The 21,246-nt window shown below is 40.7% G+C and overlaps 1 protein-coding gene across 2 annotated transcripts; it reads right to left on the bottom strand.

Annotated features, from left to right (window-relative positions):
- Positions 1-920: 920 nt before the first annotated feature.
- On the bottom strand, positions 921-20,451 carry LOC127380037 (patatin-like phospholipase domain-containing protein 2). 2 transcript variants are annotated; one of them, XM_051608431.1, is made up of 9 exons: positions 20,173-20,451; positions 14,324-14,556; positions 13,561-13,626; positions 10,626-10,835; positions 10,106-10,166; positions 7,802-8,020; positions 6,679-6,811; positions 5,362-5,478; positions 921-3,185 (listed from the first exon to the last, which is right to left on the bottom strand). In XM_051608431.1, exons 1-9 carry the CDS (start codon positions 20,357-20,359, stop codon positions 2,894-2,896), a joined length of 1,518 nt encoding a protein of 505 aa, XP_051464391.1. In that variant the 5' UTR covers positions 20,360-20,451; the 3' UTR covers positions 921-2,893. The 2 variants fall into 2 exon arrangements, with proteins under 2 accessions (XP_051464391.1, XP_051464389.1); XM_051608429.1 differs by having other exon boundaries at positions 20,140-20,438.
- Positions 20,452-21,246: the final 795 nt, after the last annotated feature.

Genomic DNA, 21,246 nt, shown 5'->3' with positions numbered 1-21,246 from the left:
AACATGCATGCCCATTGATTCAGAGATGAAAGTGGTTACTTGGATGCAGGAGGCCAAGACCCAGCTCTCAGGCCCGAACTAGGCAGAATAGGAATTTAAAACCTATGAATGTCACATTCAGGAGACTGACCCACCATCTCTTCTGAGTTTGAACAGTGTTCAGTGTTCCAGATTTTCAGGACATTCTGTATCTTCCCACTTGAAACAAGCTTGTTTTTAATGAACTAAAACTTTTTATGAGATACAAAAATATCTTTCTCTCTAGCTCAGCTGCTCTCATTTCCCTGGGACTTGCCACTGTGTCCTGGTTTGAGCCAGGATGAAGCCAATTTTACTGATTGTTTTTCTTTCCTTCAGTAAGCTTTCTTTTAACTAGTCACAGAGCCTTCTGACTAAGGCTGGTAACAGTGGAATGTTTTTCTAACTGCTGGGGTTCAAGGTGGCACCTTCACTCTGCCAGCTCAGACACTATGGGGAGATCCATGATCCCCTGTAGGAGGCTGAATTAGACAGACAGCAAAACTGGCCAGAGAGATTCCATTCCATGTATCTACGTAAGCTCAGAGGAAGGTCAGAGATCACAGACCCCCAGGCTCGAGCTCTCCTGACCCTCATCACTCTGTGCTCTCTCCAGCAGCTCCGGGATTTCTCAGGACTGTTCCAGCTCAGGAGATGCTGTGGGAGTTGCTGGGGGTGGGGGGAGGCGAGAGGCTCTTGCACATATCTGAACATATTTGTATATAATAGTGTATATTCTCTCATATCATTAGTGTTTAAAGCTGTGTGGTTTAGTTTTCAATCCAGCCAAGTCTCTCTCTTTTTCTCTCTCTCCTTCCCTACCTGGGTGGGAGGGGGAGGAGATCGAGAGCATTGCTGTCGGACCTGAGTCAAACGGTGACATACTCAAGAAAGAAACGTGGTAACAGAAGATAATTGTCTTTTTATTTTAGAAAAAAAGGAGAAAAAGCGGAGCTGTGCACAACAGAAGTGGCTAAGGTAGATTTACATTTTAAGTCCATGGAACTATGCCAGTACATAAAGGAAGCAAAACTTGGCATTCCTGTTTAAAACATGCTGGTAAGACTTATCACTTTGCAGAACAATATAAAATTAAGTTATAGAAAGTTTTAACAATATAAAACAGATCTGGTGTCTTTTAACTGTAGTTAAGAGTAACATTTCCAACTTTTCTTGCAAATCTGAAGATACATACAGAGAAGAAATGAAAAAGGGTTGAAGTAAAATAGCACCAGTCTTCTGTAGTGTGGAAATGGATAGCTCGACACTTTCTCCCCTGTCTTCCACCATTCTAAAATCAATTTTCATGTTGTAAAATTCAGCACTTCAAGCTTAGGGAAATCACAGCAGAGAAGCTGCTTCAAGGCTGCTCCAACGCCCAAGTGCTACATTTTGCAGGATACCAAAGTTTACAAGCCAAAGTTGCCTCTTCTGAGCATCACAATCTAATCACTGCTTCTCCTTACCCAAAGATACTCTCAATCAGCATCTATAACCTCTGCCCAGGGCTGCACCCAAGTTGCACAAATGAGTAGCCTTCAAATGTCACATGCCTGCCCCCAAACACGTGCACAAGCATGACTTAAAAGCCATCACAGTTTCCTTCCACTTTAAAAAAAAAGATACAGGACTTGATAACAAAACACCAAGAGACTAGTGAAGTCTTCAGAAGTATTTACTTCTCCTGAAGTGTTCATATACTAATGAGCTGCCTTTCTTAAACTTGCAAATTATGCAGAACCTTTGCAGTGCAAAGTGCTTGAAAACACTCATCACAGATGTGCTTTGTGTAACTTTCAGCCCATTCTTTATCTCCCTGGATATTGATGCTTCCCCTAAGTCTTACACATTTGCTTCTTCTAACAATCAGACTTGAAAAACATCCTTTGGGTTATCATACCTCACTGAGACAGGAGGGACTCCTTTTTTTCATCACTTCTTTAGCAAGAGGGAAGAAAGGAAGAAAAATCTCAAGTTGAAGGGTAAAAAAAAAATAATTGAGAATGATTGGGCAGTGATTAGAGAGAAAACCTAAACATCAACCATCACTTGTTAAGAAAAAAATCAATGTACAGCATCTTCTGTCAAGCTTAACAGCATCTCAAATTACTATTTGCTACTAATCACAGTCACTATTTTACCTACTTTTCAATACTTAGTCAAGTATTAGGACCTCATTTAGAGGACAAAAAAAGTCCTCTAAAAATCACAAAAACTACCTGTTTACACTTCAGGGGAGTGTGTCCCATTTAAGTCTTTTTCCCTTAAAGTATTTAAAAAGGGAAATAGCCAGAAAGGAGACATAATATGAACCATGGAATACACACACAACCTATAATAATACTGTTCCTACAGCATCTCTTGCAGACAACTTTTCCATAAACACAACAGTATGTTCAAACATAAGGCAAACAGACACTGGAGGCCACTGAAAAGCCCATTTCTGTGTCTTCCTTTAAGAAGTAAATGTCCAATTTCATTTAAGTGCTATAAAAGTCATCCTAACACATAATATTGTTAAGAATTCTATTTTTTTAAAGCTTTTGTTTTCCTTCTTGTTTTTCTAACAATCTGTTCAGAGAATTAACACTTTTATGCTGAAAGTAATTTTTTTTTTATTATTTCCAGAGAGACACTGTTTACTACAGCTGATTGAGCTGGTGCTTCAACAGAATTGCAGTCTGTTACTTAGTATAGCAGCCACTGTTTTTAGAATCCTTAAAACAGTACAATTCCCAAGGCAGACTTGTCAGGAAGCTGTAAACAAATAATTTTCTGAGACTTATTGGCAATAAACAAAGTCATCTCTCGTCCTTTAGGATTTATATTTCTCTGCCAAATTAGAATTTTGGAAACTGTGGAACCTGCTTCCAAATTAATACTCTGGAGCAGTTTGAAAGCTTGCCTCTGAGGAAGAGTCATAATCTATTTCCAACCCAGACTCATCAGAATTTGGGAGAAAACTAGGATAGGAGTTTAAATCTGCAGGCTCCTGCCTGTTAGCAGAAGCATTTTGCATAGCTGAGTGCATGAAGCAGGATGATTCCCAGAGCCAGGTGTCAAGGTCAGCAGAAGAGTGAGGCATTTTAAGGTGGCAGTATGAAGAATGAAATTCCATAGCAGATGGGACTGTTTGACATTTTCTTAGTGATGCAAAGCTGCCTTTCCTGTTTAAAAAAAGCAAACAGAAAAAGTGGTAATTAGTGCTTCATTACTGTTTCATTGCTGTTTATCTATCTGACAAGGAAACTTCATATGAGGTAGAACACTAGAGGAAAGCTGTTAATTATAAATGTATTTAGTGGGTTAGGATATGGGACAACAGGAAAAAAATACCTGAAACAATCATATCTAGAGGAAGGGGTACACAGTCATTATGTGTTGTCCTCAGAATGAAGTACAAAATAGTTATATTAAAAGTCACATCATTCTGATGAGCTCAGAAGGGCAGGCCCATTTTGTACATTACCTCTTAAATAATGCTGATGTCCCCCCAGCTATCCACTTGGAATATGTTTCAGTTTTCCAATCACAGCACTAACTGAACATTAACAAGAATAGTCTCAGTGTTCATAGTCTGAGTAACAAATATAGCTGTCCAACTCCCTAGATGCTGTATCTGCATTCTGCTTTACAACCAGGTAGCTATCACCAAGCTGAGCAGCTGGAACAGAACTTTCCTACACTCCAAAACAGCACCAGAATCACCAGGTTAGTGGTGATGAGAAACTAAAGAGTTTCTCACTAATATCTATTCTAAATCTGCCCTCTTTCAGCCTGAAACTGTTCCCCTTGTCGTACCACTACACGCCCTTTAAAAAGTCCCTCTCCAGCTTTTCTGCAGTCAGATCAGAGGACAAATAATTTGCAGGGGGCTGGAACTAGATTTATTTAAGGTCCCTTCTAACCCAAACCATTCAGTGATTCTGTGACTATTCTGTACTTCTAAGGGATGGAGTTTGTGAATTTGATCTTTCACAATGCCAATACAGACCCTAGCCAAGTTTTTAATGAGGAGCAGTTCTTCTCAGTCCTATCAAACCTGCAGTTCTGATGCCAGGACAAAAAATAGTACTTCTCGTCTTCCCCCTTGCCTAACTTTATTGCTATAAACAGGAATATAAAAGCTCAAGGACTCTTGGCTTAAATAAAAGGATATTTTTCATTTTAATTTAAAAATGCCCTGCATATAGAACATGTCAATGCTTTAATTGAAATGACTGCTGCAGTTATTAGTCTCCAGTGCTACCACTATCTTTAGAAAGCTTTTATGAAGCAGTTAAGAATTCTGTTCACTCTTAATAGGTTTCTGGGCTGATTTCTCTTCCACTTCTACCTCATACTCAGCAACTCCAGGAGTCGAGACGAATAGCAGAAAAATTACAGTAAAATAGATATGACCTACTCTGCTTAAGTCTGGATTTTGGATTTATGCTTTTTCAGACCAGATCTCAGGAGTTTGTTTACAAGCATTTGGACCTCAGAGAGAGCCTCTGTTTCTCTACTTACAGCACTGCTCTGAGGTGGCTGTGCAGCTCTCTTCCAGCAATAAGTCCATTCGTTCGCAGGAAAAACTAACCTGATGATTGGTTGTATTCATTCTGTGAAAGTTTGCAGAGCTCCCTGGGCAAATACTACACTGCTCAGTAAAAAGTGAAAGGCATTCTTAAATTCCAATTGAGATGAGCTCACCTATTCCTCTATGCACATAATGCTACAAAATGTAACAGAAGTAAAAAAATCTGAAAGGCTAAATCTCACATGAGCTTCAAAAGAGAAGCATAATGAAGCTACTTACAACCAGGTTAGAGTAGAGGTTTCTCTTCCACAAAAAGAGGTTCCTATCATTTTTCCTATTTTTATCTTACTTCTTTCCAACTATCTTTCAAGATGGTCCTTCACATTCAGCAATTTCTCAACTCTTACAGCCTCTCCTGTCCAGACTCCCAAGAATGCAGTCTTTCTCCCAAATGTTTTCTAGTTCCTACCTGCTACCTCTGATTTAGAATATCTTGAGCAACCTTTTCCTCCTCTTTTCTTCCCAAATGCTCCAGCTGCTGTGGAGAAGAAACAGAGTGCCTGCTCTAACCCATCCCCAAAAAGCACAAGCCTACCAACATGCAACACCTCTTCAGGTACAAAATGATCAGTGATCAACAAGAAACACCAGAAAACATACTTAAATAATGCTAAGGATTGGAAGCAGTAAGAACCGTTTTGTGTTACCTTTAAGAAAATTATTAAATCCCATTTGAAGAAACAAACTTGTAAGTACTTGAAGCTCTGACAAAAAAGACAACTCCTAAAAATGCATTGTTTGCATGCAGCAGCACCCCACTTTACCTGGATATGCAGAACAGCTTGCTCTTAGCATGGGAAAAAACTGTACCAGCAATTCGACAGAACTGCTCTTGCATCCATCGAACATCAGCAGGCATGTCAGGAAACCAGTTCACTAACCTACAATCCAAACCAAAATACACTTGTTGTTTTGTAGGTAATAGATACCATCTGCATTATATTCTTATGTCTGACAGCCAACAAGATAGCAGCTTTCATTCTCCCCAAGTTAACTCCCCCACCAAAGCCTCCAAGTCTTCCCAGACTCTCTAAATTTCCATCTACTCCACTCACTTCTCTCCAAACTAAGAAAAAAAGCAGCACAGACCACTGCATCTCTGATCTATGCTGATCAGTGGACAGGTATGTGTGTTCTACACCTCATGACCAATTATTAGGAAGCCTGCAAAGAATTCCTGTCTCTGAGAACTGTGTGGCAGGAACTTCCTGCTCAGTTTAGAGCGAGGTGGGAAAGGAAGAACAAAAGAAAAGCAAAATGGAAAAACAAATAGCAGGCAGAAAGAGCAGTATCACAAATGTAGTTTTTTTCCTTGTTATCCTCCTAACAGAAGTCAGCTACGCCAGAGGTGAACGAGGGGCAAAAACCCACAATAAATTTGTGCTGAAACTTGCCTCCTCCCCATCCACCAGAAAACAGCACAGAAGCACCACACTGAATGGCACAGAAACAAAATACTTTACTGGAGTTCTGTGTGACTCTTTTACAGAACATTTGACTTCTCAAGTATTTTCTGAAGACAGTAATGACATCTGCTGTTTAACAACTAGAATTTTCTTAAGCAAACAAAGTTTAGTGTTAATGGTGCACACATATAACATCATTTAACCCTCATGAGAATTGAAAAACATAAAACTAAGCCCAGTTTCAAGACCACAACTTTCAGTCAACCCAAACAAAACTGGTAAGAAAAGTTATATGGTGAGTGAAAACTGGATTTCACTCCTGATTTTAAAAAAAGCTAAAGTACAAGAACTACATGAATAGAGTTCAAATACCACTGCAGAATAGAATAACAGCAATAAAAAATGTGCCTCTGGAAAACACAATTCAGGCTGCTTCTTTCAAGCAATTATGAGACAGTTAATAGTAATAAGAGTAAATTGTTTAGGAGTCTTCTTAATGTGTTTCCTTGTCTAGCCTTAGACTAGAGAAGCTTTAGTAGGATGCGTTACATGGGTAGAAATAATGGTCTCTGGACCATTTGAACTCTAGAGAACCAGAATGCACACAACACTAAATAAGCTCTCAATGAGTAAATTTCCAGAAGTATAGTAATTCTAAAATTAAAAATTCCTCACCGTAAAGCAACCGAGTAAGCAGACTCCACTGGTAGTGTATATGGTAGCATAAGGTAGGATATCACCCGTATTGGAAAGAGTTTGGAGAACTGAGCATAGAATCCATTCTGTTCTTTACAAGCTTCCTGTAGTGCTTAAAAATGATTTTTGAAAAATATGTTACACTACTTGAAAACAGCTTCAATATTTGCTCAAAGTTTGGTGAACTTCAGTCAACATTATCAAGTGTTATTGAGTAATTGTTATTGAAAAACTGTTATTGAAAAAATGTTATTGAATAATATTGAATATTCAGATGGAAAATCAAAGACTTAATTCTCAAGGCACACTTACCATAAACCTTCTCTAAGCTATTTTAGAATATGGGAAACACAGACTCATACCAAAGGGACAAAAGACATTACCCCAAACTTTTAAGCTGTAAGTCTACAAATTAATTTGAAATAAGGGCATGTAAAGTTCACCTCTCCAAAAATACATATGTATTTCAGATGGCATTCCTGTCTTGTCAGAGAGTTTGTTGAGAGTCTGAAGTTTGTTGAGTTCTGCATATTCCAGTTGTTACATATAGTTGTAAGAAATACCACACCAAGTTTTCTTTTCCTGGGTCACTGGGATTACACATTTCACATCCTGAAAATACCAATCAGCTTCCACAAAAAAAAACCAAGCTAGGTAACCTTTATAGATCAAAGAAATATCCTAAGTGGTTTTAGCCTACTAACAGCTTATTGAAAAGACAGGAAAGACAGAATTACAAATCTAGGATTCCATTTTAAAAATAAGGTGGGGATAACCAATGTTTGAAACTGAGGTTCAACTTCGGTGTGAAATATATGCTTGCAAAAAATACTGAGCACATAAGGATTATCCAAAGCCAAATGAGAATTCAATTCATGGTTCTCTAGTGTTGAAAGTAGCTCCTTTCTCCTGCTTCAATCTTATTTCTGTAGCTAAATCAAAACATGTGTTCACATTTACTAAGTATTTAAGGAACATTTTTGGGTTGAGCTAGTCTCTAGTATCACAGACAATTACAAGATTAAATAAAAAGAGTAAGGAGGAAAAAACAAACAACTCAGTTTGCCATTCAAAGTTGCAGGAAGCAGTCATTTGTATGTACCTTTACGAAGCCTAGGAGGTAGACTCTGAAATATACTCTTCTCCAAAGGCCATGGATTTTGCTTCAGCTGATCATTAAGTACTTCCATTTTCAAAGTTTCTACTCCGTGACAATTTTCTGTCAACTTTTTTTGCTTCATATTGTCAATGTGTTGCACAGCCTCATGAGGATTTCTTTTTGTGAAGGACAAGTGGATGTAAATTGAGTCATTCAGAATACCTGAAAGAGTCAAGAGTTTCCACTTAGGCTTAACCCACAGTCCTTCAGAGTACCTGTAGTCTGTGTGTCTGTACAAAGGCCTATTCTGACAGAACATTATATAGCCAATGTCAAACTTGCTCTTACAGTCCTACAAATGTTTAATCACATTGATCAACATTCTTTTGCAGGTTTAGATCTTACTTTAAAACAGGTTTGAAAGAAAAGGAAAAAGTGAACAATTAACTGAAACTGCACTAGAAATACTCAATCATATAACAAAGTTGTTTTCCAGCAAGAAAGCAAATGACTTAAAGGAGAGGAAAATGGATTTAATTTTTATCTGAGAGAAAACACCTAAAAGACATCAAACATTTTGGAAATTTGACATGGTGGGTAACACATAAGTACTTTGAGGCATTGCTACAAGAGGGTGGAGAAGGAAATCTAGCAGGGTGCTACGTTGTTTTAAGATATATCTAAAGTACAGATCTAAATCAACATTAGTTGCCTTGCAAAACTGATGCCAATTAAGAAATAGAACTGATAATTACCTTAAACAAGCACCAGATAATGAGTACAAAGGGCAAAATACAAGAAGGATATTTATACTATGCTTCCAGAACATCTTTATAAAGTTACTTACATTTAGACTACCAAATTTGACTAGAATCCATACCTACACACAACAGAACCTGTATTCTACTTAGAATTACTCCTAAAAGACAAACATCAAAACAACTTGTACTATATCCATTGTATATTGAAATGTTACAGATGTGGGGAAATAAACTCCTACAGTTGAAATAACTTAAGAAGAAAGTAGATGCATAATGAATGAACTTGGAAAGGCTACAATTATCACTGATGAAGCTTGATGCAAGACAAACTCATGCCAAAGTAAGAATAAAGGTTATCACAGAACTGAGCGTGTGAAAGAGGACAACAGCACAACACAGAGCACATGCAGGAAAGACACCAAGGAAGAGCTGCAAGGAATCTCAGATATCTGCGTCAGATGGAAAGATGCACACAGGAAACTTGTGGGTTTGGTACAGCAACAGAACCCATCTGAGCACAGACAACCACAAATTATAGGCTCCCTGTATAGCTGGTGCTTTTAATCACCTGGTGAAATGTACAAGGCAGGACTTCCTCATTAAATATTTAATAATATTACTAGAAAAATCAAACTCTTAAGCAGGACAGTGACATTCTCTAACAGTGAAGAAAATTTTTCAAAGAAAACCTGAATATTTAATCTTTAGTTATAACAGATCATAAGCAGAGAGCACATAAAACTACAGCTACATTACAAAGCTGCAGCTGGTACTCCCTGTGATAGTGTAAACACCACATTTCAGCTTCCACTACTCCAATCTGACTCAGGACCAATTTGTTTCTGCATCCAAAGACTACAGGATCTATGCATATTTAGCACACTGTTAACTTCATGCTAATATCAAGTTACTGTCTTTAACTTGCTTGTCTTAAAGCATGCAGAACCATAACATGTATTAATATAAAATGTTACTAGAAGTCTAGTAGAGCAACTTCCAATTCTTCCTAAGCTTATCTGGGTCCCAACAACTGCTATGTCACAAGCAGTCTTCTGAAGGCTTTCATGATACAGACTAAGAATGTGTCTGTGAGTTTATGCTGTTACATAATTCCCAGTTCTGGACTATAAGGCTTTACCTAGAAATTCACATGCATGACAGAGAGGACATAGGGTACAGGTGTCACAGGAGTGGAAGGAAATAGGTCATGCCTACCCTTCATGATTAACACAAAATAAACTAACAATTTCCCTAGATTTGGAATTCTTTGGTAACTTCACATAAAAATTCCTCAACATTCACTCCACATGAGTTTGACAAAAACCCAAAAGTTCAATTTCTGTGTGGCAGCACAACTTATCTCAAGTTGAGATGTTTTCTACAAGAGTTTCTATATGATTTCTAAGAGAACTAAACTTACCATGATCCCTTCAAAAACCTCAAAGACCTAGCCCTTCTTTGCTGTATACAACCAACCCCCTCACTCTTTTTCTTTAAGCTTAGGTTAAGGCCATGTCATCAATAATTATCCACAAACATAACATACCATTCTCTTTCAAGAATTTAAGAGCATCTGAATATCCTTGCTCACAGATCTCTCCTAGTACCTGCAAGCATAGGGTACATAAGTCAGACAAATAAAAGGAGATTCACGAGCATTTCCCTCATCAGGTCTGCAATTAACACTGCTTAGCAAAGTTTAAAGGCAACTTGCTTGTGTGAAGTGTTAATTGAGAACTTTAGAAAACCATGAAGCTTTAGAACTTCTGCTAAGTTCTGAAGCACCTGGTTAGCAGGTAAACATGAAAGGACTAAACTTACAGTTATTAATATACCAATGTTGATTTTATGATAGAATCCTGTGCTAATTCTCAAATACTGACAGCCAATAGCAGTCTTGCATTTTTAGTCTGAGAGACTAAAAATAAAGAGAATGAACACAAACTGTTAAAAAAATAGGAACTACAAGAGAAGTGTCTAAAAGTTTATACAACTACATGAAACACTAAGATTGCTGCAGCTTTTATATGGAAATGTCTTAGTACATTAAGGCAATGAAAAAGAACCTTAGGCTCTGGAGGAAAGAGCGCTTGCGTTAAACGGTAAAGGTTCCCCAAACTAAGCTGAATGCTGGTGTTGGTCACATTCATTTCATGGAAGTTGGCAGAATTCCCCTTTGGACAGATATCACACTCCCCAGCGAAAGGTGAAACCGTGATGGTATTCTTGGATTCATAGTGAGGTAAGTTGTCACTGATTCCTCCGTCCACGTAGCGCTGCAAAAATAAACAGAAAAAAGAAGTCTCAAAGGGCAAAACTTTCTAACTAGCAGATTTCCCATGCAAGTATTCAATAGCACTTAAGATTGTAACAGAACAGCCTCTGCCTATGTTCCTGGGCTAAACATTTTGAGCAGCATGCTTTGTCCTCTAATGTCAGGTGAAAAAACAGTCCTAGTTATGGTTCCATAGGTAGCATGAGAGTATTCCATTTGGAATTTTGCTGTATATTTAGGAAAGAACAAGTCCATTTTAAGGATGAGAATGCTATACAACATGCTGAGAAGGAGCAGTGTTGCTGCCTCCTCTTCCTTAAAGGAGAGCACCAAACAGCTACCAGGGTACTTTGCAGAAAGAATGAGTAAAAGAATAGCTCTACACTTCAAAGCTCAAGTTCTATCGTACTAAAATAAATGTAACTTAAAATTACTCATTGTAATTAGAATGTTATATAAAAGCATCACCAATATTTAGACAGAGAAACAGCAAGTAAAAATGGACAGTGCTTCAGAAACTCTGTGGACAGTCATGGATAACCATTCTGCTCTGAGTGAAAGTTCAGAAGCTACTCCAGGTTGTGCTTTTTCTCCTTTGTCTTGAATTGCTCATTTCTGTCATTTTAGTTCATCATCTCACACTTACGATCCAAGAACTAAAGAGCTCTGCATCAGGGTAACTAAACTGTAGTTCAGCAGGAGCTGCAACTCCTCCAGTCATTCACAACAGCCATCTTTCCAGTGTAGCCAGTTTGTTGTGACACTGGCAGACGACCATTCCACCTTACCAGCTTTGCTGGTTTAGTGGCCCTATTTTCCTCCTTCCTGACTAGACAAAAGACACAACCTGTAGGTCCTTGTAAAATATAAAGGTAACAGAGCAGGCCTTTTAAGCAGAAGCAACCTGGATTACCAGTTTCATCTACCCTGATACTTATGCCTTGACCATTCTAACAAAGAACTTACACATTAGGAAGAGGGCAGCTCAGAGCAATTCATCCAGCTCGCTCTTCTAAAGCAGCCTGTTCCTAACCATCAACCCTCTTGGACACTATTTAGACCTAGCAGCATGCAGCTACTGACAGACTTCCTATAGGTGTATAATGCAACCACTTCAGTAACACATGCCATCACCAGGTCCTTTGTGGAAGCTTCAAGTACAGTACAAGAGGTTTGGCAAACAAGGAGCCACAGCACACAGCCTTCTCACAAAGTAAGAGAGTGGAGGCATGGATCTGAGTCACTGTTCTACTGTGGTAACTGCTTTTAACTATTTGGAGTTTCTGCCTATCTGTTCCCCCTAGTATTTTTTCAATCTGAAACCACTGCTGTGTTTGAAAGGGGTAATAAAAAGCCCCCAAACAAAATCCACCACACCCAAAAGCTTCACAACTGGCACTTGAGGATAACTTTCAATAGGTATATCTAAGTCCTTGTTTTGAAGTACACCATAAGCACCAAGCCAGTAAACAGGAAGATGCTATTACGTTTACATAGTTTACATTCAACTGTGGTTAAGCCCTACAGGAGTCATGTCCAGCACATGCAACTCTGGCATTCTTATCACATTACAGAAAAAAAATACCTTCTGAAGATTAAAATCATACCAAAATAATTGAAAAGACTGGAAGGATACAGTGATTCCTTCTTTCCCCTTCCCTCAAAATAGGACCAAATAAAGCATCATTTGTATGTTTTTGTACTCTGAACTAAGCCTTTTAAAATAACATTGTTGTCTGGTGACAAGAACTGAATAGCCAGATTAGCCTGGATCCACCTAAACCTTGGATTCAGTCCAACGTCCTGTTTTCATAACACCTTTAATCTGGAAGAGTTTAAGGAGACACACAAGGTTTAGAAGTACAGATAAAGAAAAATCCCTATACAGTTCTAATAACTTTTGCTTAAATTTCAGCATAAAGAAGAAAATACATTTCGTGTCTATCCTTGACCTTTCAGCACTTCCAGATTGCCTTGAGAACAGTTTTTAATCAATCACTGTTCAAGAGGTTTTGAGTCTTCTTTCATTTATTCTCCCCATCTCCTTAGGTAAGGAGCACCAAAGTTGGAAGAAAAGCAAATACAAGTTAATACAAACCCCCTATAACTTGGGGATGTGTGTTTAGAAAGCCCAGTACAGGCATGAAGTATTGAGAGATTTTGTAACCAACAGAACACACTTAGATACCAACACTTTAGCTTTAAAAACCAATCTTTCTTACACTGAATACAAGCAACAGAAGACATTAGAAGGCTTTGTTTATATCTAACTGAACATGGAAATTTAATCCCATTTTAAAGCAGGTATACCTCCAGCAAGATCAAAAAGACAAACAATAAAGTATCTTACAAGATTTTCATTTTTTTTAAGTAAGTGATCCTTCCTATAAATCTGAGCAGGTGAATGAGCAACATTTTCTTCAATGCATATTTATCCTTTATGGTTAAAAACTTGTGAGCTTAGAATATCTTATTTTAATGACTGCATCAGCAAGCAACGAATTTGAGAGAACATGTATGTGTTTTGTAGGGTGAAGAAGAAATATATGTAACAGATCTTCTACACATTTAGTGTTTCTTTGCTTTTTTGAAAAGTTACAACATACAGCTACAGTACTAGAAGCTATGAAGGTATTTAATACAATAACTGAAAAAACACATACATTGTCTCTTAACATTTTCAGAATAGCTAGGATGATTTTTAGATCTTAACAATTGAGACTTACCACACCTCTAAATGATGGTGGAATTAGGCCACAATAAATAGGGACAAATGAACTACAGATTAAAGCCTGTAGGAAAATGAGACCATATAAATTAAAAGGTAACTGTTCTATTATTAAAATTATAATTTATCTCTTTAGATGTTAGCAAAAACAACCAAGCAAGCAATGAAAAAAAACCCCAGCAAGTACACATGAATAAAAAGAAGGGAGGGAAAGGTATCGTGCATTATTTTAAATCAGAATGAGGGTATTTCCATATTTCTTTTTAAAATATAACCACACTCCACCTACCAAAAGGGTAGGACTCCCTAGGAGACCATTGCTAGAAATGCTATACATTTTCTGCATAATCAAACTAACTAACAGGACTCATATCAGTGGTCTGGGATCATATTAAAACTAGCTTTGTAACTGATACTAAGATTTTAAAGAGCTATTTTTGGATGTTTCTTGATTACTGCTTTCATGAAAATGACCTTAAAAAACTGTACTCATGAGAGATATAGTTTCATTAGATACACCAAACTTTTAAGGCAGTTACCCTTTTTAAGATTGATCCCTCACATCTACTCAATAAAACAGTTTGCAGATACATTGACTGGGAAAGCCACTAAGTGAATTTATCATAGTAAAACTTGAATTCATATTTTAAACACTTTCAAAATCACAATATCCTAAAAAGTTTATCATGGAATTCCAATGGATGATATTACATGGATGTGATACTACAGAAACTTTCAATAGTTGCCAGAAATAAACCTACCTGGACAACTTCTTCTTTAGAGTTAAAATTAGATATCAAAGCATTTTTACCATCAGACACTCTGGTTAGTGAAATACATAGCCTGCCCGATGACAACTGGTGAGTGTTTTCAGGAAGATTTCTCATAAGTCCATCTCTTATTATCTTTATCACATTAAAAGAAGGATGAAGAGGACCAAGATTTCTCCTTCTAGCTTCTTTGGCTAATGCCAGAACATCTGCACAAGCTTGAGCTGAAAATAAAATGCATTTCATTTGAGAACAGAAGATATGTCAAAAACCAAAAAACACACTTCTGGTAATAAAGCATGTCTAGAGCTACAAGTTTTCTCTAGTTGCTAGCATGAAAAAATCAAGAGCTTTTTGACACCTGAAGTAACTGTCTGCTAATGTTTATCACAGTGCAGGAGCTTTCTGAGGGGAAAAAGAAAATAGTAGTCACTTTAGACTTCCAAATATAAATCCTGGTGAACACCCAGGCACTAGGGTTGAACTCACGTTATTTATATGTAGACTGCAAATGTAAAATACCCATATAAGATGCTTCTGTAAGAAATTATTCATTCCAGAACTATATTCAAGAAAAACAAAGATGAGTGTCCGTTTGTAAGCACATATGCACAGACACATTCCATATGCAACATTCATACAAACCTACTGATGCAGATTTAAGGCCCACAGAATGTTTGCTGAACAAGCAGAGCACCTGGGTTCACCACAGCTAGTAACACTGGTTGGATTTTTACCAAACTTAAGGTTTCACGGCACCATTTACCTTCATTTATATATAAACACAATATAGGTAACGTTAAATACGAATTTATGGTAAGGAATGTCAGGAGGGAAGTTTTTAAAGCAGTGGTAAGGAATGTGGAGGAGATATGCAACACCTGTTTCACTGGTCTCCATCTAAGTAGGTGGATTTTTACTAATATGTAAGAGATAAATAATATTTTTCTCCAATTATATCAGCATTTGGGAACTCATTCTAACCACTACACAAGACATGATTGCTCCTGTAGAACGATGAAGTCATTTTAAAACCCACACACCTAGTCACAATAAGAACAGCAGCTCATCCACCTGCAATATTTTATTTGAATTTTTAATGTCCTGTTTCTCCAGGGCACACTTTGTGGAAATTGCCTGATAAGCTTGTCAACTTGGTAGAGGAAAGGGGGTGGGGAGGAAGGTCAAAGTAACAGGTTAGTAACTGGTGTGCTACAAGGTCATCTAAAAATATTTTCCAAACTTGTGTATTTTAACTTACACACACTATCTAGAATAGGTAGGCTTCAACTTATCAAGTTAAATATGAGCACTGCACTGGAAACAACTCTTAATCTCTGGAGTTCAAATTACTTAAAAAAAATATTTCTACAATGCTTCCCCCCCCAACCAGCAGCTACCCCCGTTTCTCATTTTTAACACAATAATCCAGGAGTTTATGAACATAAGTGTATCTGTAAAAAAAACTCGGAGGTATCAGACATGCTCCATTATTAGCAATAAAATTTTCTTCATTCCACCCTTGCAAAATGAAGCCTTGGGCCATGAATTCACCGATACCAGTAGTCTGGCCCTACCTCCCACCTCAGAAGACTGTGAACAATTTAGACACAGTTCACTGTTCATGGTCAAACATATGCTTATGCTACTAAAACACATTTTATATGCAAATTAAGAAATGGCTTGAGTCACATTCTGGCAAGTGAAGAAGTTATTTCCTAAAGCAGTCATGCAGACAGTTCTAAGCATTTGGTTTTCATCCACTCTGATATAGACCACCACCTCCCTTTTTTAAAATACATTAATTTTGCAATGTTCAATCTTCTAAGTTTCCTGAAGAGAGAAATCAGGCATGTTGCAGGAGTCTGAGATACTAAACTACCAGAACTCTGTCCAGGAACACGAGTCTTAGGGCATGCACCAACTTCCTTCTGCAAAGTAAGTAATTATTTTTTTAAAAACGTTATGCACCAGGCAAATATATGGCTTCTTCTAAAAAACAGACCAAGAGCACTGGGTGCATGGACACACAAGCAAACAAATACACAAGCTGTCACTTCTTCACCAGGTCTTGACTATATTTTTCTATCTAGCATCCTCTAAAACTGAAGCTCAAGCTGTTACCTAAGTTTGAAGCACTGCAATGTCTTCACTTATTTGCACTAAGGTCTGTTTCTGCTGAAAAAAATTAAGTAATTCAGTGCCCTCCATTAACCTTGTGTTGTGTTTATTTATCTCTCACCATAAAGAAAGGTCAGGCAAGTATCACTTTATGTACCCCATTAAAGGGCCACAAAACTGATAAATTACAACAGTTTAGATCTGAACTCATTTCAACTTCCTTTTAGAAATAACAACCCATCCAAACAAAATTTTATTTCACAAGTTTGCCCATCTGGTCCATATACAATATTTTTTCTGCATTTGAAGTTGTCTACGGGCAGGGGAAAGAAAAAATTAAGCAAAATTTACATATTCTGTTTACTGTAATCTATTTTAAATACAAGAAGGGGTCCTAACAAAAAGAAAAGAAAAAAATAGTTGTGTCTTTCCAAGAGTATTCAATATTACTGAAGCTGTTCATTATTAATTCAACAGACTTCCAAGTCTTCCAACTTATTTTCCCTCTCCCTTCCTTCCTCAACAGGACTAAAATACAGTTAACTCTTAGGCTGGTGTATTAAAAAAATAACATCTTGTTGGAAAGAGAGAGAGGGCTATCGCTCAAGTCAGACTGTGATTTTAGGCAGACCTTGGTGCATCTGTTTTATTTTTTGAAATGCAAGAGAGCTAAAGAAATCAACATTTCTATTCAATGTGAACTGTTTCTAGTTACATTTCTATATTCCTATTTTTAACGGCTGAGTAACTATTAAACTGTTTGCCACAGAGCAAAGCCTGATGTATTTACAGCCCCCACCAAACCTGTTCTCATTAGTGGCTCACTGGAATGGATGACCACATCACCACCAAAACACCCCATTTGCAAGACATCTGTGGGGAAGAGCTGACAAGAGGAGTATACCTTAACTGTTCCAGTTTGGAATAGCCTGGAATGCAATTCACCCTCAGAAGAACAGTCTTCTCCAAGATTCTCCCTCTAACTTCCCTCAAATTCAATGAAGGAAACTTCTTCCTCAGTGTGTAAAAGTACACTGTTTTTCCCATTCAATGGCTAATGTTTACATTTATTCAAACTTGAAATTCTACAGACTTTCAGTCTGCCTATCCAACAGGTAACACAAGCACAAATAAAGCCCTTTATTTAAAACATCCAGCCACAAACCTGTACGAGATTAAATAGGCACATCAATTTTAGTCAAAAACCCTGCTCATATATATATATATGTGTGTGTGTGTACACACTTAGTTTTGTACACACTTAGTTTTGTGCACACCAACAAGCACACCAATTCAGGGAGGAGACCTTGAACACCTCCCAGGATGGAAGTCCCACAGCCTCTCTGGGCACCTCTTCTAATATTCTTCCCATCCACAAGGTAATTTTCTTTTCCTTATACCTAATCAAATTTGCCATGTTTCAGCCTGTATCTGCTGCCTCTCATCCTTCCACCGCCTATCTCTGAGAACAGTTTGGCCATCTTCCCACAGTGAAACCCAACTGTGAAAACATGTGGGACTTAAAACCACAACTGCAGAAATAACAAATGCTGTGTGTTAAAGTGTATCGATGTAACAGAGGCATACAAAGCAAACTAATGAACTACATCAACTTACTATACCACACAGTGTATCTTTATAGCTTATTTACAATCCTCTGCTTTCAAACAAATGCACAAAAAAGTAGCAGGTAAAAATACACAGAACTAAGACAGGAATACCTTTTTAGTGTGATGAATTTACAGTGGTCCATAGATTTTAGAATGTGGCTGGTTTTGAATTGTCTTCCAACACTCCCAAGTGACTTATTTTAACAAAAAACAACTCCAGAAGACATACACTTGCTCATTAAATATGTAATACCTTGGGCAGTGGTCACACACATACTAGCTATTCTATTTGTCAAAGAAAAGCAAAAAAATGCAGTTGGCATATGAGAAAGGAAAGACAAGGGAATAATTTAAATCCTCAAGCTTCAATTATTAAAATGCTAAAGATTTTTAAAGCTGTCAGTAACACAGCCTTTCAGATAAACATTTTTTTGTGCTAGAGCACTTCAAATATTAAAAGCAGCCTCCTTAAACCAGTGACAATGATGGATGTGTTCTAAAAATAAAGTTATTGTTTTAAAAGCTGATATTAGTCTCATAATAACTGAATGTGTTTTGTCAGGACTCTACAGCAATATTAAATCCAAAAGTAGGCAGCACCAGCTTATTGTTAAAGCTTTGAAGAAATTAAGCTTATGGGAGCTCAGTGGCTAAGCAGCAGGGACAGGCATTTCAGAGCATTACTCCCTTGCACATACAGAGATTCACTGTGAATTTTAGCCAGTGAATTGTTTCCTCAGAAATTTAAAAGCAAAACCCAAATCCTCTCCAAAATAAGCACTCATTGTTTTCTCCTCCATCTGTAAGTATGATGAAATGTGAATTTACAAAGCCTCTTAGTTCTAGACAAGCTGAGGGTACCACCAACAAAAACAATCTGTGAGGAGACATGAACTAGACAAACTTTTATTCAGGGAATCTCTTTGGTTTAAAAGGATAACCGTTTTCAGAGTTCTGGGTATTTCATACACTTTTTAAACTGCATTCCAGTCACTGTCCTAAACACCTGGGTATTTTCCTTGCTTCAAGCTTGTTCGAAGGTCTAGCATGTCTAATTCACTAGATCAACATTTGGGTTCCCCCAAGACCTAAATACTCTTCCTACCACTAGAAGTGCTTACTTCACAAGAGAGACTCTACCTGGTTGCAAACTGATGTCTTTTATCCAGCATGAACACAAAACAAGCTCAACCCCATTCCTTACATCACAGCTAAAACCAGCGATTTCCGTCAACCCACCGTTTCCAATCCCGTACCCACCTGAGTGACCGATGCAATCTATACACTGCGCACGGATTAAAGAGGAAGAGCACGTTAAAGCTAACCTCAAACCCTGACCTTCACTCTCTGAGCCTGACCCCAGGAAAGAAGCAGCTCTAGCGGAAGCAGGTTAAAGCCAACCGAAGCTTCCTGTGCGAAGGAGACGCGTTATTTCCCCAATAAAGCGCAGAGATTTTCTTTCGGGCCGACGACAGGGCGAGTCCGCTTTGTCCCCAGGGTCTCAGGATTCAGCCGCCCCCCCCGACAGCTCCGCATCGCTCTGCTTGGCACAAAGGCCAGAGCGGCGGTCACCGCCCGCAGCTCCGAGGCCGGGAGGCACAGGAACTAACTCCTCGGACGGACGGATCTGTCCCTACCCGAGGCACCGAGCTCCCGCCGGTGGACTCCTCAAGGGCTGGAGCGGGATGAGGCACCGAGACGACTTGTGGAGCCCGGGGCGGGGGGGGGGGGGTGTGAAGGATCCACCCCAGGCGAAGACAGGCTGGCCGGGCTACCTGCCTCTCCCCCCGCCCAAGGTCACGCACGGCTCGGATGATGCCCGCGGGATGAGCCCTCAGGGAACGGCCGGGAAAGGAGGCCGCCCGGCACCCGCAGGGGCCGTACGGCCCGCGGGGATCCGGCTTCACAGAAGGGGGCACGTTCCGCTGGCGGGGCAGAAGGTGCCCGGCGGAGGAAAATCAGCTGGCCCGGAAGGCAAGGACGGACAGGCCACAGCCCAGCCCCACAGCGCCGGCGGCCGCAGCCTCTCCCCGCGGCCCGGGCCTCCTCCACCGCAGCCCCCACCGCCGTACCCACCCCCTCGGACCGCCGCCCCCCGCCACCGCTGACCCAGAGAGCCGCCCCCGACGAGCACCGCGCCGGCCAGAGCCCCGGCGGAGGCGCCGTAGATGTGGCGGGCGTCGCGGATGATGTGCGGGGCGTGCTCCTGCAGGCAGGTGGCGGCGCCGATGTGATAAACGCCCAGGAAGCCGCAGCCGGCGAAGGAGACGCTCCAGCCGCGCTCCCGGTCCAGCATGGCGGCTGCCGAGCGGCGGGCCCGGCCGCCCGCGAACTGACGCACCCGCCGCCGGGGCAGGAGCTGCCGGGCCGGCCCTGCGCCTTTACATGGCGCCCGCGCCCGGCGCCCCCCGCGCCGCAGCCAATCAAAGCGCTCCCTCCGGCCCCGCCCCGCTGGGCCCACGGCGCCGCAGCCAATCCGAGGGCAGATGCAAATGACGCCCCGCCTCCTCTGGCGGGCGCGGACGCGGAGCAGCTGAGCGGGGCTGCGTGACCGGCGCCCCGCGTGTCCCGCGGCCTCCCCTGCCCCTGCCCCTCCGTGCCCTGCCCCTCCGTGTCCCAGCCCCTCTGTGCCCCCTGCCCCTCCATGTCCCAGCCCCTCCGTGTCCCTCCGTGCCCCAGCCCCTCCGTGTCCTGCCCCTCCATGTCCCAGCCCCTCCGTGTCCCACCCCCTCCGTGCCCCCTGCCCCTCCGTGTCCTGCCCCTCCGTGCCCTGCCCCTCCATGTCCCCTGCCCCTCCGTGCCCCAGCCCCTCCGTGTCCTGCCCCTCCATGTCCCAGCCCCTCCGTGTCCCACCCCCTCCGTGCCCCCTGCCCCTCCATGTCCCAGCCCCTCCGTGCCCTGCCCCTCCGTGTCCCCTGCCCCTCCGTGTCCCTGCCCCTCCGTGCCCTGCCCCTCCGTGTCCCTGCCCCTCCATGTCCCCTGCCCCTCCGTGTCCCTGCCCCTCCATGTCCCTGCCCCTCCGTGTCCCAGCCCCTCTGTGCCCCCTGCCCCTCCGTGTCCCTGCCCCTCCGTGTCCCTGCCCCTCCGTGCCCCAGCCCCTCCGTGTCCCTCCGTGTCCCTGCCCCTCCGTGTCCCTGCCCCTCCATGTCCCTGCCCCTCCGTGTCCCAGCCCCTCTGTGCCCC

This window comes from Apus apus, chromosome 1 (genome assembly GCF_020740795.1).
Source record: "Apus apus isolate bApuApu2 chromosome 1, bApuApu2.pri.cur, whole genome shotgun sequence".
NCBI lineage: Eukaryota > Metazoa > Chordata > Aves > Apodiformes > Apodidae > Apus > Apus apus.
This window is presented reverse-complemented; position numbering and strand designations above follow the sequence as displayed.